The sequence below is a fragment of the Zerene cesonia genome, unplaced genomic scaffold (genome assembly GCF_012273895.1).
Source record: "Zerene cesonia ecotype Mississippi unplaced genomic scaffold, Zerene_cesonia_1.1 Zces_u008, whole genome shotgun sequence".
In the NCBI taxonomy this organism is placed as follows: Eukaryota; Metazoa; Arthropoda; class Insecta; order Lepidoptera; family Pieridae; genus Zerene; species Zerene cesonia.
Genome location: NW_024045138.1, coordinates 1,208,895 through 1,235,567, shown reverse-complemented (window position 1 = coordinate 1,235,567; position 26,673 = coordinate 1,208,895). Strand labels below are relative to the sequence as shown.

Below are 26,673 nucleotides of genomic sequence, written 5' to 3'. Positions count from 1 at the left end.
TAAAAATTATTTTATAGTTTTTAGTTTGATGTGCTTGAAAAGCGTGTTTTTTAGTTTTTTTAAACTATATTTTATTCCTTAAATTTTCTGCCAATAGTCGACATGTACAATAAGACATATGTACGAGTACATATTATTAAAGTGTGAAGAAGAAAAATAGTAGTCCTACTTACGAAAATTTAGGAGGCATATGCACACATTACTGTGCCAATTAGTATAGAAAAGAGTACAGAGCGTTTTTCCTAAATATAACACGTTATAATACATTAACACATTAAATATACACATATATAATACTTTTTTATTTAAATAGTTATCGAGTAACAAACAAAAATGTATCAGTCGAATGAACCTTTGTTTTTAGAAACGTCGATTAAGAAGTTAAACATATTTATGAGTAGAGGTAGGTATAAACAATTCGTGTCCCATATTGTACAGCGACCACGTAACACCGCAGCAAGCAACTAGTTATTCTATAATTTAACGATATAATAGTGATTTTGAATCCCAGTTCCATGAATGGATATGTAAGTTTCAGTAAACTGATAGCTGTGTAACAGTACACCAATCAACTCTACAGGCCGACCTTGCTTGTAATACAATTAAGGTGTTTGCTGAGCTTCGATCTTATAACTTTCGTGTTCTCGTATTAACTTGTTATCTACAAAATCGTTTGTTACATTGATTTGTGATATGAGCTGTTGAGGTTTTGTATGTGGTAGTCGGGCTCGCTTCGGCTCGAATTGGGCCAGCTCGCACCAGGGACGTACCACACCCCCACAGAAGACCGGCGTGATATAGCATACTGTTGTGTTTCGTTCGTTGAGTGGGAGAGCCGGAGGCCCTTATCCTTTTCCTTACCCTTCCCAATCCTTTTTTTTATTACTCTCGTCAAACCTTTCCTAATCCCATTTCAATTTGAAGTCGGCAATACATTTGAAGAGGCGTAAGGTCTGCAATCGACCTTACGCCTCTCCAAATGTTCATGGGCGGTGGTAGCGCTTACTATCAGGCGACCCACCAGCTCCATTGCCTACTATGATATAAAAAAAAGTATTGAGGAATTCCCAGTATTGCTTAAGTGTAATTGTTTGTTCTTTCACATCGCATCGAAGCGGTGTGATGATATGATTTTTGTGCCTGGAGATAGTTAGGAAGCTAGAGAGTGATATAGGCTACTTTTTAGCACGGGGAAAAAAATCCATCCATTGTGATGCGTATTAGAATCAAAATTTTATAAATTCCGATAGATGGCGCTATGTTAAAAGCGTAATGAAAACTGTTAATTTTCTGGGGCCCCGGGCAAATACGTGGGCGGAAAGCTAGTAATATCATAATTAATAACCTTAAATGAATACTTTTTTGTGTAAATATAATTTAACACTTATCAAATAAATATGTAAGATACAGCGTTATTTAACATTAAGTAGAGCTTATACTAATACCACAGTTAGAAATAGTCTATTATGGTGCTAAGGTCCTAGAAATACACAACGTATATGAAGTTGTAAACATTTTATTATCTAAATAATTAATCAATATAATCAGGCACAAGGGGACTGTTAGTTTATACGAATATTAGTTGTGTTTAATTTCCCATAACTGTATTATTATCGCACTAACAACTAAAATAAGAATTAAATGGGGCAGAAAATAAAAGACTAAAGGCTATCATAATAACACGGAATACACCTGCACGAAGATAATTTTGTATGTATTATTAAAACACAGCCTTATGGTCGCCAATGTTCCGTCTCTATTCCGTATCCTTATACATTTATTGTATATTACCTTCCAAAAGTTTCACGCGTGTTCATTTGAATTAGAAAATTATCAACTTGGAATTGTCAAAACGAGATCTATAAATTTTCATTTATTTACAACTCGTGCTGTTTTGTGTGATAAAGTTTGGGAAATTTCTCACACTGGTTTATACAGAGCTCTGTGAATGTATATTTGTTTGTGAAGTTGATTAAATTAAGTAATATAATGAGTCTACGTAGTTAACAAAAGAATAAAGAAACTGCTATGGTTTTATGATATACTAGCTTTTGTCTGCGGCTTCGCACGCGTTAATTCAGAGCAGTTTAATAGATATTTTTATATACATATAAAAATATTATTTTAAAGAGCAACTACAGAGTTTCTTGCCGGCTCTTCTCTGTAGAACCTGCCTTCCGAACTGGTGGTAAATGTTATAACTGTGTAATATGACGATTCAGAAGTGCTTCTATAAGAAGTCTAGTTGAATAAATAAATGTTTGAGTTTGAGTGAGTTGAGTTTGTGAGTAATAACCAAATATTTTCTATCTGATGTATAAAGCCTAAAGGCTTTATATGTGCTATAGCACTCAGGGGCTTCGTATATTAGTATAGATATGATAAAACTGAAGAGTTCGTTTGTTTGTTAGTATCGCATTAATCTCAGGACCCTGGTCAAATACTGGTCCGTTTTGAAAAATTCTTTCAGATTTGGATATCCCATTTATTGAGGAAGGCTTTAGGCTATATATGTATTTTATATATATAAATAATATGTATATAAATATGCCATCCTAAAATAACAACACTGAATCATAATTTCATTTAAAGTTACGCCCAAAGAATGAAATATCAACAGACGTGACTAAATAGATGGTACCATCAACGCGCTTTCTATCGAATCGATATAACGAACCAATCTATGAATTTAGCGAGTAAGCAAAGCCATTGGGGCGGTTAACTGTAATCTCCTATACCCATTTGCGCTACGTCAGACATCTACTGTGCTTGCCAAAGATCAAAATGTAGCTGTGCCATTTGAGAATTATAAGAGCTATTTGATCATAAACCGTAAAAGTTTAAACATGAACTATTGTTAAATTACTGTTGAAATTTTTAGTTGTTTCATCCATTTATATGTAAAAAAAACTGTACTTATTTTAACTTTTATATTTTAATGTTACAAATGTGAAATTTATTATTTAGTTATTTTATTATTTTAAAGTCTTAAAATAACATTGTCATCTACAATACTGTTAAACGCCTAAAGCCATACACGTACAAATGGTTAATAATAACAATAATATTTAACGTCTCATCATGCAATTAAACGTATAATATGAAACATTAACCGCTTCGTCACATCTGCGCAGACAGCTAATTAGTGTTTGATGATTTGCACTTCCCCACAGCGTCAACTGATTTGAAATTTTCAATTATAACTTGTCATCCGCGATATTAATTACTTAGCTAAGCTAAGCTGCTAACTTTGCAATAAAATAACAAGTTATGTATGAATATTTTGATGATATGAAATTATTGTAAACCTATGACCTGGCTACATAGTAACTGAATACATTTTCATCCGACTTAAAAAAAGGAGGTTGTCAATTGCGTTTTTTTTGTGTTTGTTGCCGCATATGTACCGATCTTTAAGATTCTGTTTTTTTGTTGAAAATTAATTATTATATACCCACTAGTGGTCCGTCTCAGATTCGCCCGTGGTACATGTATAAGTGAGTTCAAACAGTCAAACAAACTCATTCGCTTTATAGTAGTGGTAAAGATTTATGTATACTTCACGTATCACGCGGTAGATCCGCTTACGCCCTTCAAGTTTCCAGCAAACATATTATTACACATATTGCTTTAAGGTTTCACCTATCTGCACATTAAAATTCATTCAAACATATGCAGCTATTTATGCGTAATAAACGTTCATAACAAATGAGTTACAAATAGCATAATACATACATTTTATGTATGGTTAAAAGCGTCGTCATAGTGCGCGAAAAATAATTATCCATCACAACTGAGATTATCATTTTTAATAGCACCTGTAATAATATCCTAATTTACGTCCAATATAATTAGAAAATTCGTGCATAATTTAATAACAAAATTACAACAATTACAAGGATGGAACCCAAAACGATTTGAATGCAAATATTTTAAATGGATTAAATAAAGTAATAAAATTAGAGAACGTTGGATAGAATCTGCCATTTGAAAGGGTTGAATCTTTGGAATTACCGGCTTCCAGGACCAACTTTAAAAACCTCTTTAGTTAATTAATAGTTTGTGTTTTTTGTGAGTCTCCTTTTGTGACATTGTACTAGTTGCTTACCCCGGTTTCGTGCGGGAGATATAACGTATATATACATAGATATAACGAATAGCAATAATAAAAATGAAGAAATCATAACATTACGCACGTGTGGGCAGTGTTTGTATGTTTGTCATAATAAAGTACTAGTAAATTATTATGAGAAGTTTAACACACAAACACATTATGTACACGTATCCAAGGTTATTAATGTTACCGGTGATGTATGAAATATAGGAATAATATAAAACTTCTAGCAAATGTATACAGTTTCAGTGCATTTTCTTAGAAATGTATTTAGTTCCCGTTTGCATGTAAAATCAATAATGGAGCGTTAAAAAAAATCTACTGAAACTACTAAACGGATTTTGATGAAATTTGGTACACAAACAGGGTATGAGCTGACTTGGGTGATCGGATACTTTTTATTTCGATTAAAGGCTCCCTTGGGATAAAACAGGAATCTTAATATCCGAACGGAGCCTGGACGAGCGTCTAGTAATAAATAGGACATTTAAGTCGAGTGCAACACGAGCCTGGGCGCTTTTTCATTGCGTTTTGAAATGCAATTTTAACACTGTAATTTCACAGTAGTGGCACACTGTACACGCTTACGAAATCTCTGTATTATAATATGAATATTCCGAAAACACGCAAGCTACACAGAGTAGTTTTTATGAAAGCGCGAACAGTCGCTTACAACAACAATACATTATCGCGAGCGCCGACATACTCCCATTTATTTTGTCTGTATGTCTGCGTCTCCCTTCTTTTGTTGATTCGTTAGGGCTGTCGATGAGTTGTGAATTTTATGGTATTTTCAATGACTTTAAATAAAGGAGTAGGTGCAAAATTCGACTCTATGTTTTGTGTTTGTAACAAATACTTGCGTAAAAATCTTAGAATTTTTGACTGATTGATCCGATTTGATGATTCTTTTTTTATTTGAAAGCGGTTTAGTTTTTTGTTAAAAATGTATAAAGTTATCGGTATTAGGGTTATAGGCAAGTTTATATAAATAAGTAAATGAAGGTCATTATTTTTATGACTTATCTAATACCATCTTTTTCACAAAATGATTTTCTTACAAATTTTATGAGCTGCTTAATATTTAATACGGCTCAATATTTTCTGCAATAAACCTACTTCTTGGATTTGACCCGTATTCTTATCACAAAGGAAGGCAAATGGTACAAATGCTATTTATATTAAATACTCTGAAATATTATTTTTCGATAGAATTTATCTTTGCGGTCTAATTTATAATATTTAAATATTTATCAATTGAAAAACCAACAAACTTGTTTTTTAATATTATTGTTTACTAGCGGTTGACAGCCCTATCTCAAATCGCACTTCGCAAGACTTCCAAAAGGGACGCCAACAAATAAATTCCCATTCGAAGTATTAATTCAATTCAAACTTTTCGCGGTGTGTTAGATATTTCATGCCATATTGAATAATAACATAATATAAATTTATGAAACGCATTATATGTTTGTAGATATAGTTTTCTAGTAGTGTGTGGGGTGTTTACCTATCTATCTTTACCCGAATGGGAAGAGAGTGGCTAATGTTTTTCGAGTTTACGTATGTACGTATATGTAGTTGATAGATTTACGAATGTAGATAGATTTGTCTTAAGTATGAGAGTGAAGTCTGAGTGACACTCATAAAAATATATGGAAAGTTTCTATGCCAACCGGTAATCAGATGATCAGCATTTAATTGAATCATATATAAATAATTGTAATATCTTTATTGTTTGTTGCAGGTATGAAATAAAATTAATGATGCCGTAATTGGTAAGATTAATTATAAAACCCTTAAGAGCCTTCGTTCTACAGGTACCATATAAAGAAACATAAAGCATTTAATAGAGGTAGATATTTAACAAGCAAACGAGATAACAATACAGTCCCAAAGGTCTAGTTAAGTTAGCTACACAGTGCGGATCGTTCATATAGAACAAACATTATTATCAACTTAAGTTACATCTAAGTTATATAACTCAACAAAGCTTCTATACAGTTATCACCTGTGTATTGAGCGATAAGTAAGAATTTATTACGAAATTTGCAAACGATTTTGTTATTTATTTGATTAGTCGTTGTACGTTGTACATACTATCATGGCACCCAAGCCAGCCACCCTAGACCTACCGATTATGAATATATAATTAAAGTTGATCTAGCCATTTCGTGGTAACATAAAGGCTATAATACAAGAATTTTATATCTTTAGCTAGCATTTTTGACATGGTAATTTGTCATATTATGATAAGGGTAAGATAATTTGTAAGGGAAAAAAAATATAAATTTGTATGATCATATTGAACCATAAATGTAAGCTGGGAGCCAGGGGTTGTTTACGATTACCCATCTGATTAGCATGCAGCTCCCGTACCACACTTTTTGTTATGCGTAATTTTCAACCTGTTTTTATTGTGTGGGATGGAACGCGATTTTACGATAAATCTTTATGGATTAAAGCATGTACCTTGAGATGTTTTTCTTTTATATTTATTAATATCCTTTATAATAGATATATGAAATGAACAGAGAGTAATAGGATAACTGTATTAACTTTATAATACTTGTCTATACAAACTTCAACAGAAGTAGTTGTTGATTGAATAAAAAAATACAATAAATTGAGATAATATGCTACGGATAATTTAATGTAATAATAATTTTAAATGTTATTTCTATTTCATTGCTCTTATTTGCTTCCCCGCGGGGTCGTACGTGTAAAATTCGGGGTTATACCAGTTCCCCCCCGTTTTTCTCTGTTAATATACACATGAACCTAATCTATTAACAAAACACCATCAAAATCTGTTCCATAAAGATCTAAGCATACAGACACACAGCGAAAGCGAATTGTTTTATACTTTATAGTAGGGATAACAACTGGTTTCAAGAAATTCAAATCGAGTAAGTACTTTACGAATATATATAAGATATCAATTAGATTTATAACTTGTTCAAAGATCTTCAGAGCAGAGAATAATGATGTTTTACGCACAAATAATATAAGCAAGCTCTCACCGGCATTCATAAAAGAAATCGAGTATCCATTATAAAGGCATTACGTGATGCTTAAAAAATTTGCTTTGTTGTTCACAATCGAATTTATTTTGAATACTTGTTACGCATTATAATTTTAAATTGAAAGAATTTATCAATTTGCGAGATTATTTAGTTATATATTCTGCTAGTGTCATATTTTCCGGCTTCTAATCATAACAGTGGAAGTTTTTGAAGAATTTTCTTCTATTCGAATCTTTAATAAATTTGAAGAAATATGATTGCACAAAAAATAACTCATAGAAATGTGAAATATATAATCACAGACGTCAGGTAATAACAACATCTTCATTATTGAAACGAAACGTTTTCTCATTAATGGTTTCTAAATCTAAAAAAACATCTTTAATAGTATGTTTTTATGGTCCACTAGCTTTAAACCGCAGTTTACTTCATCTGCCTTAAATTCGGAGTTGTTAACAGATGTTATTATACGTATAAACCTGCCTCTTGAATAACTTTATCCATTAAACTTAAGCATAAAAATCCGTTGCGTTGCTTTAAAGATTTGAGCATACATACCCTATATAGGGACAGACGCGGGGAGTGACTTTGCTTTATACTATGTAGTGAAGTTATTTATTTGATAGAAATAATATCTATCGATTATTACAACTTGGCCCAGAATCAACAATCTAAGCTGATAATAAACACGGCCAATCTTAATTGAATTATTAAGATTCACTGTAATGTAATATCAAATTTAAATATTCGTAAAGTTGATACTATCGTCACTCTAATCAAAAGCTTCCATAATTCATGAATTTCATAGAAAATTCCCCAGCACGCTGGCTCGACTGAGGGCTGTATTTAATTGGAAATTAATATTATACCCTTTAGGGTAAGATTGCAAAGAAGCGTATTTTAAATGGAAAGTATTGGGTTTGTGAATTACATGGGGTTAAACTTTTTACTGTTCCTTATATTTAGACCTATTATTTGGTATATAATCACGTATATAACAATTTTATAATAATAAAACCGCTTATGTGTTCATCGTATTATATATCCTTGCATAACAATGTCTAATGGTGATAATTTTATAAACTGGCAACTGCGTTTTTAAATTGAACAACTTTTGATATGTGGTACATCGATCAATTGTAACTTAGTAATCAAATAGCATGAAAACAGAGAAGAAAAATTATCAATAACCTTTGATTCCTATTAATCATTCTTCAATTATCTTGTAAAAACCCTGTTTTGGTATGTACGCTGTCTAAATATTTTCTAATAATTATTAAAAAAAGAAAAAGTAAGAAATTTGTAAAGAATAGAAAAAAGATAATCACAAGGCGGCATTCGAATCCGCGTCTTTTTGCCGGGGAAGGTAGCGAAACCGTAGCAACACCTAGCCTCTCGGCCATCCAAGATCCCGCCTCAGCAATCGAATTCCTTCTACTCTTTCGGTTTCATATGCCTAAGGGACGCTGTCTATACAGGAATAAGAAAAAGCAGTTAAAATACACATAGAAATTTGAAACTACCCATTATAAAAAAGTTATTTGAAAAAAAAATGTTTTAGTCGAATGCCTCAAAGAAAACTAGTTATTTTTTTTAATCCAAATTTATAAGGAATTAATGAAAATTATTTTATTTTTTTTTATTTTTGCATGTACATTACCATGGCCTTTTATACTTTTAATAATAAGTGAAAATTTATATACTATATTATAGATATTTTTAATTTATTGATGACAGCCACCGGATATGACGTCACAAAGGTCAACGCTTTTGTAACGGGAAAGTGGGAAGTGCTTTCTATAACAAAAGGCATTGTTTCGTTAATGTTTTTTTGTTACAATAATACTTTTTTAATCGAGATATGATATGAAAGATTGTCCTACGAGGTACTCAACAAAAGAGCGAACGAATTGTATTTTTTTGTATTATATAAGGTAAATATTGAAATTATGTGCGAATAAATTTAACCTAATGTTATAAAAAATTTGATAGATATATGGCTCCTTATTTTTCAACTTAACTGTACAATACATCTGATTTCATCTTTTGTTGGCGGCCACCTTGGATTTGAAATGACTAACAGTGTTTGACTGGTCCATTTTGAGGGGGCTGGGAAAATAAAGTAAATATTTTTTTAACGATTTTTATAACATCAGCAACGACCACTCCTGAAGTGGTGTGTGCAAGTGGCTGTTAAAAATGCTGGTAAAAGTACTAATAAAAACTAAATATTGATATATCCGTTCAAGAGCTGCTATGTGACAGACACAAACCCTTTCAAGTCAAACTAACAGTACCCCGTCGTTTTAGCACCGACAACTAAAAAAAACCTTCTAGACATAATAGTTTTTTTTTATTAAACAATCAATCGAATTATACAGAGAATTTGATTATTTATTACTATTTAAACCTAAAACTACTCAATGTAAGCGGATTGCTCTATATAAGCCGTTGATATTACATATACATTACATATATACAAGCGAAACTAGTCAAAGATAAAAACGATTTTCGCTAACCAGTCCATTCCTTTTCGTCCTTTAAGACGTCCCAACGCCCGTAAATTGAATTCGCCTTAATTGACTGAGGTTTCTTACTGCCTTAATTAGACGGCCACGATAGATACTTCTGCCTTGTTGGGTGGTAATATGTTACGATACTGATAAAAATTGTCGCCCTGATGATTGGAATAGTTAAGGTTGTACTGGAAAGTGTTTAATTTAACGCGAGTTCTCTAGATTCATTTAATTGTATTTTAAATGCAAATTATTCATAATATTTTTTAACCCAACGTTTCGAACACGAAACAGCGAGCGTGATCACTTTAATTTCTAAATTTAATTTTAAAAAATTAATAAAAATTCAAATTTCAAAATTTAAAAAATTCTTAATTTCTAAATGAAAATCTCTTCAAAATAATTGTTTTCTGCAAAGGCCTACGCGGTGGCTGGGAAGAGTCCACTCCAGTTTCTATTATGGGACACATGACAACAGTTTCCTATCAAATAAGGAAGGAGTCACGTCCATCGGTTGCAAGCCCACGTAGTTTTCATGCAGCAAAAAAAGAAATAACGAAAGAACCTCTTTCGTTTTTGGGAACATCGGTTAAAATTGCGGCCATTTAAACTAACATTTTGAATTTTAACAGATTTTTTTTTAAACTTACACTCCCTCTAGCAAAAAAAGCATAAGCAGAAATTCAAGGTTCAAAATAGGTTTTCATATTTGAAATTTAACTAGAACTAGGGTTTTCTATTAGACAGTAATTAAACTGGTTTTATTTTTACGCTCTATGAAGACATCGTATGATCATTATGGATTCAACGAAATAAACAGCAAGATCTGCCATCAAACCACATCGCATCACATGTCGTCACATAACGTCACATTACAACAGATACCATCAAATGACATCACAACACATCACTTCACATCTCTAAAAAACAAAATTTACTTCAAGCATATTATATCAAACAGCGTATACAATACAATGAAAGCCAATAGAAATAAGGCGCGCACAAACATTGGAGCACACCAGCCCAATAAATAAGAAATGCCTCAATAAGTCGCGATCACAAAGAATATTTTATAACTTCGACAGTTGCCTGATAACCTTGTCAGTGGATCACTTGTTCCGTAATGGACTTTGTAAATCGATTTATGTGAGGGAAAATCCTATAATATAACTCAATTTGTATTGTTTTATTTGTAAATAGCCAATCACCCTGCGCAGAAATAAGAGATAAATTATGCCATGAAGGGATAAAGTAGTTTGGCACTGAGGAAATAGCTTACAGAATCGTTTTTTTTTTGAGATGGTATTTATACAAAAATTGTTCAGCGGTTTCGGTTTGACCCTAACGTGATTAGGTGTATATACATGCGCGAAAAAACATTACTCTCCTAACGCAGTCGGGTATTTGTTATTGCATTGATAATATAAAAGAACCGAGAACGGAATATATGATACATTAATTTCCTTTCACATTGATTGATATTAGGCAGGGTACTAAAATAAATGATTTTGAAAGTCGATTTTAAAAAAGAAAATTTTAGAAGTTTTGTATCATCCCTAAATATTTGAAGCCGCGGTATCGTTAGTTATTGATTCATACAGACAAATTAAAAAAAAGGCCCAGGAGTTAATGAATTATATATTGTGCCCCTTAATGTTTTGGTTTACCAGCGTTATTGGGGTCGAGGAACGTTTTCCTACTAGATATTTAAACATGTGGGTCTCAAATTTATACGTTTATGAATTAATTAATCCAATCGACATGCAATAACAGACGAAACAATAGCACAATTTGAATTCTCTTTGTTTCAATGAAATGCTAATTACGCCGCAATATTTTCGGAACAGCGATGCTGTGTCAACACCACTTGTATCTGAACAGATCTTTTGTTTCAAATCAAATACAAATAAAAGAAGTGTAAGTGAAGTTTTGTGTCCCATAGGGCGTGGAGCAAATGCATTCAACATCTATTTTAATTGACAGTTTTCCTTGGTAATATCACAGATAATACAATACTAGTAAATGAGTTATTCGTTGGTTATGTAGTTGGTAGAAGTTAAAACATTTGGGGTAAAAAACAAATGCGCCAAACACTAGCTAAGTCTTAATAGTTAAACAGAGGTATATAATCTATTATTTTCACCGAGCACGTTTAAACACTTACACCCTAGCCGAACAAATCGTATTCGTTAAAATGATTTTAAATAATGGGTATCAGTTTTATTTATTGCTCACATAACAACAACTTTCTTGTATCGGTTATAAAAATATCGCAGCGCACTTGCCTGTAAAGCACAATTTTTTCTTCACCGGAATTCTAATTCAGTACATCCCTTCACTTTACAAGAAAAAAATCCTTAAGAAAAGCAATTTTTAATAAGCAACGGAAAGTCGAAATTAGTATACAAATGAAAAAAAAAACTCATTTTGTCTCGACGTTTATCTTATCAAAGCCTCACAAGACTCGCCTCGTCAAGGGAATTACGTTATACAAGACGAGAAGATGCTATATTATTATACATAATTACGAGATGGAAACGTATTAAATAATTAAGCTCAGGTAATTAGCTATGATACCTGTGTTTTCATTGTAATTTATTGAAGCTCGCTACGGGATGGTTTTGTTGTGTTTTTCAGGGTTTTCTTTGTGAGGTGGGTTTTGTATATCTTAGGAATTTGTATACAACTGTTTTTGAGTTTGAGTATTAGATATCATTAAAGATGTTGCTTGTGTGTTTGTTGCTTTATTCGACCATTACCTTTATCAAAAGTTTATTTATAAACTATGTCATAGTATAAAAAATCTGGTCACCTTTATTTATGACTAGCTGTGATAGCCCCATTGTCAATTGCGTGGTACCCGGGTAAAAAGTAACCTATGTGCTAAACCGGAATGTAATCTTTCTCTGTACCAAATTTCCCCTCCCCTCATAGGAGGCCCGTGTCCCAGCAATGGAAACATATATAGGCTGATGATGATGATGATGTACCAAATTTCATTCATATAGGATAAGCTGTTTTCGAAAGAAAGAGTAACAAACACGCATACATCCATTAATACATCCATACTAACAAACTTTCGTGCTTATAATATTAATGGGATACATTGGAGTAGAGATCAAACCCACAGCCTAACTCCCGACCAGGTCAGCGCCAACTAGGTCGTTTCGTTTAAATTGGATGAATTTTCTACTTATTATTCAAAAGCTTAACAACTAGAGATCATTAAGCAAGACATTTTAGCAGGGTCATTTAAAGACGAACGCTGTTTGCCAAAAGTTTATCATTTTTAATTAGAAGAGGTTACAAGGCGATTTCAGAGTTTTTTGTTTGTAATTTAATTGCTACATTTTGACTTTTGGACTTTTGTTAACCGTTTAGTAAGTTTAATAGGTCTTTTAATGATATATTCTGAAAGATTTCATAACTGTTATATAAGTAGGTGGGTGTGTCGCTTCGATATTTATACATCATCATCATCAACCCATACACGTTCCCACTGCTGGGACACAGGCCTCCTATGAGGGTTCAGGCCATAATCCACCACGCTGGCCAATTGCGGGTTGGCAGATGTCACATGTCGTCGAACTTTTGATTCTTGGACATGCCGGTTTCCTCACGATGTTTTCCTTCACCGTTTTAAGCAGTGGTGATGTTGTCCACATGTGCAGATAAATTGAAAAATCAATTTATTTCCTGCACGCTCGCACGGTCTCGAACCCCGACTTATCGATTTTTGAAGTTCGAGGTACTCACCACTATGCCACCACTGCTTTAATATTTATACATGTAGTATTCTTATCAACTGTATCTCAAATGAGGAGTAATCAATTCGACAATATTCTTTTTGGCTTTAAACTTTCGACTGGGTAAACCGATATGATTAATTCTTTTTTAATTTGAAAGTTAGTGCTTCTCGGGTGGACTTTTAAATTTGGACTAGTTCTTAAACTAAATATGTATGTTTTTGTTATATTTTTTTCTATTTAGAATAATCTGGTTTGTGTAGTAGCTACCCATATCTATCACAAAAAGTTTTTTTATTTATTAATAATAGTGCATTAGACATACAAAATGGAGTAATAAAAACAACAAATTATTATTGATGTATTAACAAGGGCTTTATCAATTATATAACACATATCACACTTAAAAACCCATTTTCATTACCGTTTAATTTGAATTTCTTGCACTTCTAACCCTCATTCAATAATACCAGTATTTTTCATTTTGTTATATTTTTAAAAAGGAATTCGATTGTTCCGCATAAAATATCAGAGGGAATAAAAACATCCAGAGGTAATCTGGATGTTATGGCACGCGTCACGGTTGAGGCAAATCTTTTTTTAACGAGGCCAAATCGACCAGAGGGCGTTGGCGAATGTGGGGGCGCGACGCTGGAGGGTTAGCATCGATCGGGTATATTTTGGGGAACTATGTGGTCACCTTGTGGTCGGCCTGTTAGTTCGAACTTCGAGGGCAGATCGGTTGTTTAATATTGGTTTAAATAGGTACCTGGTAGAAATTGCTTTGAGACATAACCCGCTGTGGAGTTTTTTTTAAATATTTTTTTGTTTTATACTTCATAAGACCATTTGTGTAATAAAGTATAAACAAATAAATATGTTTTGCTTGTTGATATTGATTGGTTTAGTTTTTTATGTTATTTCTTATTTTTAGTAGTTTGGTAAAAACTGTTTCTTAGATAGCATTTTATAAACACAGTTATATTTTGTGTATTTTATGCAATTTTTGTTTTCATGATTAATATATCGTAAATCTATATATTTGATATTCAATGTATGTATGTATATGTATATATTCTTATCTATTACAGCTGATATAACCGGTTTTCCTGTATCAAAAACCAGTGCTCAACTGTTACACTTGAGAGCATTGCTCAAAGGTTTGACGTTTATTTAAACTCTCTCACATACATTGCTTGCTATATTAGGAAACCTAATTATACCCTAATAGTGCCTCGTATGTGTAGAGCAATGTACGTCATATATCATCATTCAACCTATTAACAAAAGCTTTTAAAAATTACATAGTGTAATATTTTTTCAGGTATTTTTCATTCCTTAAGAATAAGAAAGGTAACAGTTGAATAAAATCTGCTTTTTTATTATAATTAATAAATTAATATGTCTAAGTATGATAAGCAAATATCCTTATAGTAATAAATTAACCAACACTGCACTTAAAAGCTAAGTTATTGCTTTCACTTATTGGTTTAGGCTAGTATACTTGCTAGTATTCTATTTATATGTATATTTCTGTTTAATTTTTAATTTCATTTATAAATTCGTGTGTCTCCAATTAGGTCCCATTGCAAAGTTTTGGGAATAAATATGTTTCTATATTATATAACAAATTCTTTAATTTAAGATGCTACAAAACTTCAAAGAAACCCTAACTAACAAAATATACACAAGAAAATAATATGTAAATAGTGTTTATATGTAACTCTCGTACAAAGGTTTGTTTACTTATCCATACTAATGTCACGTACAATCCAATATAAATGTATTAGGTTCTATCAACATCAATTTCGCCTTGTAAACAACATTATTAATTTTATTTGCAATCAACATTTGAAAGACTAGTTCTGACAATTTATAAGCGGTTTAGTTTTTTGTTGAAAATGTTACGATACAATGCGCTCCACGCGAAAACTCAGTAACAATATGCAGGCGACTAGTTAAGATTGTACCACAGTACAGTTAACGAGCTATAGATATAGTTTACATCCATACAAGATGGCTTAATCACCTGCACTTCTAATGTATTCATAATTAGCATCGATATATAAATAAAATAGTTTTTGTGTATACTTGTGGATAGATATGTAGTATGGTAGGATGATGGAATGAAGACGTGCTGTCTGTGCGATGTTATTTGGTCACTTTTATACATCAATAAACGCAACATGCGGTAGGCTCTCAAACAATAGTTGAAGAATTCGAGGATGAATATGTGGTGATAAGAATACAGGTATTTCTGTAACGTGATCCGATTTTATACCATAAAAATAAGCGCGTAAGGTCTACTTATGCTTGACTTTACTATATCATTTAGGCACTATAGATGACGAGTGCGTGATATGTAAAATTGAACTGAAATTTGTCAGATAATGAAAATATTGCTCTATAACTCACAGCACCGGTCTCTCAATCTAGTATTTCTGTGTCATGCTATCCCCAAGATTTTTGCATTATCCAGGTATAGCTATAGCGACGCTCCAATGGGAACTTTCCTTACCAAGTAACTCAATATCCTCAGGAGTGGAGTGAATTGTTAAAACGTCAACATTGAATATATTCTGGGAGAGGTTCCTCAGGTCGTACGGAGCGTTTGTCAGTTTGTTCACTTTGTTATCAGAATTTTCTATGAGTTTGCACTTGGCTTACTTTGCTGTGTGATAAAATAAAATATATGTTTTTCTAATTCATTTTCATATTATTTATTGCATAATTTCTTTGAGATTTTACAATGATTTTATTAATGGGTTTCTAAGCGTGAAAATATATGGTTGAAGTGGTGTAGACCAAGAACTATGTTTCAATATTTATTTATGTAGGACAATGCAATAAACAGACACCAATACATGATTTAAAACATAAATGGTATTAATAGATAAGCCGAGTGTCGTTTTAATTACATATATTTATATGTGAAACAAGAAAAACTATGTTGCGTACCCTTTGCTTTTGTTTGTTTGTTTGTTTTTGAAGTCAGAAGATCGGTTTAAAAATATCCTAATCCTTAATTAAGTTGACTCTTATCAAATTGTTACGTATTTTATCTGATTAAAAAAAATAATAATCAAACATAATGATTCTGTTTGTACGACTGTTTGTACCGCCGCGAGGCATTCTCGGAAATAATTTGATACAGAGATGTTTTCTTTAAATCATCATTGTTATACTGCCACGGATCTGTTGTTTTACTATTTTTTAAGCGTCGTTTTTATATCGTCAGCATAAATAAATCATACAGGATTATAATAAAGCAATAATTTGAAAACTTATTTGAAACATATTTTCTCTGTACATTGCAATATCTAAAAGTATGGGAATCCAATTACCCACGCGCTCTAGGGTTGCTGCAAAACGTCTTTAATTAAGTTACTGTATGTAAAATTATAACGTATATTTACTTGAAGCGAAAAAAAAGAGATTGGAATCTATCCTACAACCCCTTCCTACCAAAACAGTAGCAAGCAAAAAGGAATTCTATCACGTAACCACCAAACAAACTTTCCAGTGACAGCCCTACGCGAGCACTGGGACGAGGCGAACGCGCGCGTGCTGCAGCGGAAAGCGCAGCTGGACGCGATGCTGGGCGACTCGCAGCGGTACGAGGCGCGGCGGCGCGACGCGGACGCGTGGCTCACGCGCATGGAGACGCGGCTGGCGGCCATGACGCCGCCCGGACACACCGCCGATGTGTTGGAGATGCAGCTGAGGGAACAGAAGGTCTGCTTCATGTTTAGCTTGTTAATACACGAATTATGATTATTTTAATTACTTGTTCTACGTGAAAAGTAGGAAAAAATTCGTCAATCCCTTACCCATTTAAAGCAGGCAACATATGCGACGAATATGATTACGATAGCTTGGAAAATCTCATAATCTCACCAGTTTCATAAATCAATTATATGCTGTCACTTCTTATTTTATTTTACTCAGCTAAATCATAATCTCTCATACACACTCTCTCATATGTGTATATATATATTCCATAGAAAAATTAACACATAAACACACACACACGCACACTCTGAGACACACTCTCAACATTCATAGGGTTGGCTTCCCCCCTTTTTGCTCTTTTTGCTCTTTTTGCTTTTATATAACAATTTTTAGTTTAAGTTTTATTTTTTTTTCTATCTTTTAATGTTTAAATTTTTTTTACCTACAAGTGTATAATGAGCAGGGAAGGGACTGGCTCTCTTAACACAGGTTATACCTAGCAAGAGGGCCAGAGCCTCTCAATCAATTTGTACAAATATCAAGGTGAAATAAAGATTTATTATTATTATTATTATTACTGCGAAAATTCATTGGGGGTTAGCATACCATCAGGCAAACCACCAACTCAAATGCCCACTCTGGCTACATAAAAAAATCTGTAATAACAAAAAAAAAAATAAAAATACCTCATCAAATTTTGTTTGAATAATGAAATTAATGTGAATGGTTAATGTTTTAAACTATAACAAATTGAGTGAACAAATTAATTATTTAAGTCACTTCAATTATGTACTCAGAGCTGTTTAAATAGAAGTACAGGTTTAGAAGCGTGACTTAAACCCTATAAAATAGTTCCCAAGACCCCGAAATGTGTTTGAGCGATACACTTCTTGCAATTAAAAGGGGCTCTGTCATGAACGTAATTGGTAGAAAGTTTTGATTGAACAAGTTACGAGTTAACTTGTAAGGACTTGGCGGACTCCGTGTGTAGACGTCGCTAATCGCCGCCTTGTAAAAACATGTTTGAAAGCCCGGGATCACACTGAGCGTGGGGTATAAGCTACATATAAATATGTAGTTTGATTGGTAGCTGCAATTATATTATTGTATAGAACTTTTATTTTGTGTGCCTCTTTGTATGCGTGTCTTATGTATACGTATCTTGGAAACCTACTAATTGAATGTTAATTTTCAACAGTATATTGTCAGAGCTTAAATTACACCTATTTGTCAGATGATAGGACGTTTACCTTCCCGCTCCGAAAGTCAGCTCACCAATACAGACATAAATTTAATTATTTTCTTTAATGTTTGCTTAATTTACTTACAGTTAGACAACTATATATAAAAGATTTAAATTTACTTATGTTGTATAGTTATTACATTATGTTGAAGTTAGTATAAAATACACGTAAATAAACGCGTCGTGTATAACGTGCTTTAGCGTGTAATAAAAGGAAGAGTTGTCGCGCAACGGTTTATTTTATTTCCTGTCGTTCGTGTTTTCTCTGTATAAATATTGACAGCTGTTTGTTTTATCTGTGCCACATTTTTTTACGTTATTTGAATTTAGAATGAACCAATATTTTTCTTGTGCAGAGTTTTCTCATAGTCTATAAAAGTCATATAATATATTTATGTATGTGAAGGATTTTTTTAAATATAGGATATATGTTTTCATATTTATTAAGGTGACGTTTTTTATCTAATGTAAATCTTTTTGCTAAAACCTTACCTGTAACCTAACTCATTACACGAGACAACCTAACCTGTTGTATCGATAAAAATAAAAACATAGCTAAATCTCTATGACGTGTGTGTGTTTTATTATCAGGCAACCTAAGCATTCCATTGAAAAACGTCTAGTATCTATCTAGTATCATTTATAACACATTTCATTCAAACTTCGTTCTTGCATTGATTTTCCGTTTTAACTTTAGGGAGACCATAAACGGTTATATGATATGATGGTTTTCTTGTTTAAATCACCGCCATCTATACTTTAGTACCGGTCGTTATTTCATGAAATAACTACGGGTTTCGGGTTCGTTTCGCGGTAGACCCTTTTATATCTCTTTAGATCTGTTTCCCTTTTTAACAAATCTCTCTATATCTTTTTATATAAGATAAATGTCTTCTTTAATAATGCCCGTGCCTGTGTTTAAATTTTTTAAAGTTTTCAACAAAACATTCCCATGTCCCTTATAAATTTAGAAATATAGATGAGATCATAATGTTAGGAACTGTTGTAAACATATGTTCTAAACATTATTGCTCAGATTATGTTAATAAATTTTCCTTAAAGTCCTTTCCTACTGTGACGTCATAGCTAACTCTTAACTCATTATCTTCTAGTCATTCCACGCCGAGGTCCACCAATACAAGCATCAGATCGAGCTGTTCGGCCAGCTGACTCAGCGACTGATCGCAGTCTACCGCAATGATGACACCACACGCATCAAACGAGCTACTGAGGCCATCAACCATAGATATAGTGAACTTAACAACAGGTAATTATTGTTTTGTAGAAATCGGTTTGCTTGTATCTACAAGCTAGGTTGAGAAATAAGTGGAGTCTATTGAATTAAATTAACAGTTTTGATGATGTACTCGACGTTGTTTAGAATAGAATTTTTTTAATTTGAATTTGAAATTATGACGCAAGTTTATTTTCAAATCGTAATCAAATAATGAATTTGCGCTACGCATCAAACCAACGCTATCAAAATATTCAATGAACTCCCATATAATCTGATACATCCTATGCAATCTATAAAACATTGTTCTTTGAAAAAGACTATGAATAAAACTAAGAGCATCTGTTCATTGCAGCATCATAGCCCGCGGTAAAGCGCTGCACTCAGCGGTATCGTCGCTGCAGAACTTCGATCGTTCGCTTGAGAAATTCGTCGCGTGGCTGAGCGAAGCGGAGTCGCTGCTGGATGCTGCGGAACGGGATCCACATCTACTCAAGGTATTGTTATAGCTTTTGAATGAATAAATTGTATAATAATTTAACATATATATTCACGAGTAATAAATTCCTTTTTTGTCTACAATATGATTATTTTAAAACATAATATATTCACGATAAAGTCACACAGAGCCTATTCGTGTGATTAACGCCATCTGTATTGCACAAATAAAAACATTAAAGGTTCTTAAGTTCCAGTACATGATACTCGGCCAAATAATGCAGCGCCATCTTACATTGGGCAAATTTTTTTGATACATACAAATGTTTGAATCAGCCCCATCTATGAGAGGGCTGCCTAACAAAGTGTGTACGAGACTTATAATTGAACTTGTTCGGTCAATGCTTCCTTTATATAGAGATTTTTATAGATGACGCTTATAGAAATAGCATCCTTGAAAATTTTAATGATTTTTTATTATTTGTAAACAGTGCCATCTATGCATAATATAGTGGATTTATTAAATAACAGATATACATTATACTACATCCTGAAAATTAAATATAGCGCCATCTATTAGGGGGTTAGCAAACGAAGTTTATATGGGACCCTCGTCTCAGTGCAATACGTTTAAATACTGACAGTACAATATGCTCAATTATGTAATGTGCTAATGAATCAGCGCCATCTGTACCAAGGCTATTGAATCAATTATATTTCGGAATAATGTAAATGGTGACATAAAGTTCTATAACAGCTCCATCTATGACGGGGTTAGAGAACGACGTCTAAAACAATATTTAAAATACGTGTATCATAATTCATAAGAACGTTAACGCCATCTTGTCGGCTTTGTTGGTAGGTAGTTAGAGATAATTTTATTATGAGTTATTAAATGCTATATATAAAAATAATAGACAAACACACCGTATTTCTTTTATTAATTGTTTAAAGCTCATATTTAATTCCAAGTACGATACATAGCCTTTAACAGCAATATTGAATCTTTCATGTGTATTGTACATTGTTTTTTGGCGAACTACGAGTAGTTAAATCAAAATATAATTTGCTAAACCTAAGAGTATAATTTAAAATATATATTCATATAATAAAATATATATAAATATAATAGACTAATAGAGTGTTCAATGTCTAAGTATTTATTATTTTTCCTGCAAATCGCTGCATTTATCTAGGCTTTCTTCGCTTACATAATGTAAACCAAAACTCTAGCACATTAAACGCAAGCATAAGCGCAGAGCGGCTAATGTATTTCACAATCAAAACTTTGTAGTTTTAAATTATACGGGAGAAGTTGCGTTGAATCTCGAGATTATTTGCACTTGAGAAATTATTTGTTTTGCCGTTTTTAATGCTCTGATTCGACGCGAGTTTTTGAAAGGTTGGATGCTTACCCAAAATTGATATTAAAGGAGGTCATGGATAATTTTCTGGCTATTTTATATTGTATGTTAAGTGTGGTTTAAATTAAATGCTTATCTTTCAAATGAAATAGGATAATAACAGGTTTTATATGTTTAGTAAGAATTATATATAACTTATTCTAACTCTAAGTCTGTGTACTTCTCTTCTTAAAGTAAATATAACTAAGGAATAATTCGTTTTAATAAATAATTTGTTTCCTTTGCAGGTACGTTTGTCGCTTATTAATCGTTAAAGGTAAGAGAATAGATGCGTAAATATTATATATCGTCGTAGAAGCACCTACAATATACACTATACAGGTATGCTATATGGTTAAAATATATCTCGAAGTCCGGCCTACAAACGCAATGCTTAGGAAAACACAACTTTTGCTTTGTCGCATCTGCTATGCCTGCGGCGCGCTACGGCTTACAGCTATACAGGTTTAAAACGTGTCTTTTTTCATTTTTAACCGAATTCAAAAAAGGGGGCACACTCGAGACATCTGTATTTTTGTATTTACAAGCTACCTTTGTGTGGTGCCATTTAAATTTGGGTTGGGGTTTTATTAAAAATAATCGTTGAAATAGAAAATAGTGTAGGTAAATATGTAGTGCTAGTAATGTCACAGAATAATAAGTGGTAGTGTTATATGTCGTTTTCGTGATTTTAATATTATCATGTAGCGTATTATAATTTTAGGTACCTAGTCTTAATACGACCGCCTCCTTGGTACACAGTGGTTAACGCCTGAGCGTAGAACCGAGGGGTCCTGAGTCCAATTCCCGGTGGGGACGCACAAAAAAACATGTCTCGGTCTGGTAGGACACAGAAGGCTGATCTGCCCTATACCCCACTGGGAGACACGGGACTTCACTTATACTTACTCTTAATACGAATTCATTTCTAATCAGAATTATACATTTAAAGAAGTTTAAAGTAACGATTGACGTTATTTTATATGAAAATAGCAGTTACAAGAAATTATTTCAAGTTCTTACAAATAATACAATAATATTATTCTAACCATAACGTAAACGCAGAAAGACGCGTGCAACCAATAGCCAATAATACATAATGCGCAAATTCCAAAGTTCATATTGAACATATTAATGTAAAGTGGCTCTTATTCAGTTATATTATTTATGACATGTTTAATTTAAAACTTGTCTACTACTATAATAAGTTTATTCATCCATATTTTAACTAGATAGTAATATAGAAACGTTTTTCACACGGAAGTTTCATCCCCGTTACCATAAACAAATGAATAAATGAATATATAAATCCCATGTATTGGTTTTTAAGTATACGATTTTTGCACGTGCCTATGCAATATCATTATCTTTAAATTGAAATTACTTCAAATAAATAAACAATAATTTTCCTAACATTGATATTGTATGTAGGAATAAATGTTTGTCGGGTTCATTCGCAAAAATTCTAACATTCGTGATGTATCACTTTATATTCGTGAAGGAAAATAAAAGATTTACAAATTAAAAACATCCATCGCTGACATTAATAGCGGGAATGAGCGAAGGAGCCATTTCAAAGGGGACACCAAACAATGCAATATTCGAACGTCAAAGAAAATACGATGGAAGAAATCAAAAACAAGGGTAGGCATAAAATCTGATGTCGTCATCGCCGGGTGACATAACAAGTGTTGGTTATTATCCTGGGCCGGTGGGGTGGAAATATTGAGGAAAATGGAATTCTTTACTGTGTGACGAATAATAATGCTTTAATTATCGTTAACTAGCTTATGGCCGTGACTTCGCGACGGGATATTTTTAAAACGTTCTATGTTGAAATACAGTAACTAGGTACTCATTATTATTGTGGCAGCCGCTTAGGAGATGAGAGGAAACAAACGCAGTTGTATTCATTATATTGATCAACTGATTTTATACAGTTTTATTGAGACATTTTCTGGTTATTGTCATCGTTCATTATAGATACAAGTTAGAGATATCAGAGATTTGTACATACGTATCTAAACTTGTCATATAATTTCTTTAAATCTGGCCCTATTAATTTAGTTCACAACCCTAAAAATGCATTTATCGATTCTTGCTCAATCATGTTGACATCCCTAATTCTACACTGGAGCTCGGTAAGTGGTTGGCTATTATACGCGGCATTTTGAATTGTCGACAATGTTTCACGTCGGGGCGGCGTTTCTGCACGAGCGCCTCACTGAAATAGTGATGGGCTTTATTGATATCGACATTTTAAAATGGAGTATTGAACGGTTATAAAAATAGGACCCTCTCGAAAGAAACTTCGGTTCAAAAATTTCGGACGTAATAATTAGTTGGAAAGTACAATGTTCCTTTAAGATATTAATTAAGATTACTTTTAGCGATAACTACTTATTAACGTATATTTACAAATTTTCTTCTATATTAAAACGTAATCTTCTGATATGTCTGACAAATTCATACTTTAAACCTTTTTTATTCGTGTATTACTCTTACAAGCATTAATGAATAGTCATTTTAAATCTAACAACGTTTTAGGATGTCGTTTCTATCAAGAAGAATCTGCAAGAGACTCGACAATTAAAATATAATTCAAATAATTCAAATTAATTGGCTAGTATAGAAGTCTAGTTTATTACTTACATATTTTCCCATATTTTCTGTGTTTCGCCATGTGTAAGCAAAAAAGACCCCAGCATGTGTTATTTCCAGATAAACGTGTGAACATGAATAATGTTTTTGTATGTGAGGAAATCGCAATAATATTAAATAACATTTCGTGTTTCCAACAATATTAAAAACACGTCAAATTGCTTAAGTTTTTGCAGTATCATAAAACTCAATGTCTATTATATGTTTTTATTTAAGATATGAATTATATACGTTTAAAAGGTCTTTATTACATCAATCTCAAAGGGCGTTAATACGCAATTATTTCATCAGAAATTCTCACAGCTAGTGAATGATAAATGGAATTATCCGTTCGTTTCCCTTCTTTTGAATAATCATTACAAATGCTATAATCCTTTTGCGTTTTTATTTCCGCGTGGGCAAATTAAACTTTAAGGTCTTTGAATAGAGACCACGTTCTGGGTGATGAAGCGTGGGACGACCCAAGGTGATCAGACGACATGGTGCGAGTGGCAAGTGATTGCTGGATTCAGGCTGCCAGTAATCGGTCGAGCTTGAAACCTTTGTGGTAGACCTTTGACCAGCTGTGGACGTCCCACGCGAAATTAAACGTTGAACCCAGGGTCTTAGAGAAAATAACTTTTAACACAACTCGTTCCACAATTTTAGGCATTATTTTGTCAGTTTAGCCACAAGTTGACTGCTACCTAAATTGATATAGTTTTTAATGTCAAACCAAATCTAACAATCCGTGAGACTACAGGTATAAGCTGGTTATAAGTCTACGGTCTGTAAAGTTTCGAATGCCAAACTCAACCTGCCATGTGAATTATCCATTTTACTGTAGGAAACGTGTCACGAGTCATTATGTGCGGGCATTATGATAAATGTTCCTATTTGTTTCTTGGTGAGACATATCGCGTTTAAAAGGGCAAATACAGATTTTATTGCCGACTGTTCGCTTAACTACATCCCGAATCGGTGGTATAACGTATGTTTTGACAATTCGTAAAAGTGTAGTTGAATTAATACATATTTAAGCTTGAGTTTGGTTATAAACAAGTAATGACTGTTTTTTGACGTGTTTTAAAAGCGCGTCTAAAAGGAGTGTAGTTGAATAAATGGTTGAGTTTTAGTACCAAAAATGCTTCAATAGCGCGATACCATTATTTCCACACATCTTATTACACGGTGCCTTTGATCCCTTCCCCCCTTTTGTTTATGATTGGGATTAAAAGGAATTCCGTGTGAGTGCGGGTTTTTGAGGAAAAAAACTTCCCGTCCGAAGATTGGCAGGAAATGTTGTTATTGCGGTATGTTTTGTGCGTTTTATTTGCTTTTCTTTCTTCTTTAGTTTTCATCTTTTTCAGTCGGATAATAATTCGTTTAGTGAGTAACGATTTATGAGGATGTCGAGTTATGTTTACTGAAGAATGGTAGTTTAGGTGTGGTACTGATCGAGATATATTGGTTCTATCAAACAACATATTAGAACTAGCTGTTGCTCACACACCCCGTACAAACCCTCATTCCCTTGGAAGTAGAATTTACCAATATCCTAGCTTAGAGGATGGCCAAATTTCAGGCCAAATCTCAGTCAAATCGGTCCAGCAGTTTGGGCTGTGCTGTGATAGATCAGTCAGACCTTTGCGTTTTATGTATTAAGATTTATGTTCATGACTTTATATTTGCTCGTTATTCTTTCTTCACCCAGGAACCACGTGTTTTGAGGATGTAGTTTTATCAAACTCACACAATAAATGTTCATCATCATGGCAAGACGGAATTAACATGTATAGCTAGTTACTTATGTTAGAGTCTATATGTTTTATTCAACATATAATTTCATCAAAATGCATTCAGTCATTGAATCAAATGAAAAGGGAAAAATTTGAAAAAAAATGCAAAAAGTTAGATGGCAAAGGAACTGCCACCGAATTCCTTCTCAGCAAGCGAGCATACCGGCGTGTATACAAAATTGTCACAAAGCTGCGAATGTTTCCAGTTCAAGTGGAATTCAGTACATTTTTGAAACGCATCGAACAAAACGTGGCGTTTACGTCAAATAATGCAGCTCGGGAAGTGCTGTGTGAATACAGCTTTAAGCTATAAAAAAATCTTTAAAGTCACCATGTGTAAACGCAGCTTACTTTTATTTTTATCATAAACGCGGCGTTGTTTTTAATATATATATTTCAGGTATGAAATGTATGCAAAAGGCCGTGATTCGGAAAAAACCTCATCATATTATCAACGGAACGGTTTATTTTTTCAAGATAACGTTACGGCCAGCATTATTATATGGCCTGTTATTTTGCATTTTTGTAGCATGTGAGAGTACGTCTTTATTCTCTATAAGCTACAAGTTTGAGTTACTTTTATAATCGAAAACATGTCACAGTTAACTCCAGAGTTACATTGTTGGTAAATAACTAAAAAAATCGTCTTAACCTTCCTCAAATCTAATTCCACTCTATTTATATGCAAATAAACTAAACCTAAGCCTACGAATAAGAATACTCTAGAAGTGTAATCTCATACAATTGCCGCTTCGATTTTGATTCCATCTACGCAAACAAAT

The 26,673-nt window shown here is 32.9% G+C and overlaps 1 protein-coding gene across 1 annotated transcript in view; it reads left to right on the top strand.

Annotated features, from left to right (window-relative positions):
• The window catches only part of LOC119839089 (dystrophin-like), a 275,524-nt gene that overhangs the window by 16,102 nt on the left and 232,749 nt on the right, over nucleotides 1–26,673 (top strand). The window contains exons 2-4 of the mRNA XM_038365281.1: nucleotides 16,926–17,137; nucleotides 19,490–19,644; nucleotides 19,967–20,108. Of these exons, the coding sequence (XP_038221209.1) occupies nucleotides 16,926–17,137; nucleotides 19,490–19,644; nucleotides 19,967–20,108 (509 nt within the window). The remainder of the gene's footprint in view (nucleotides 1–16,925; nucleotides 17,138–19,489; nucleotides 19,645–19,966; nucleotides 20,109–26,673) is intronic.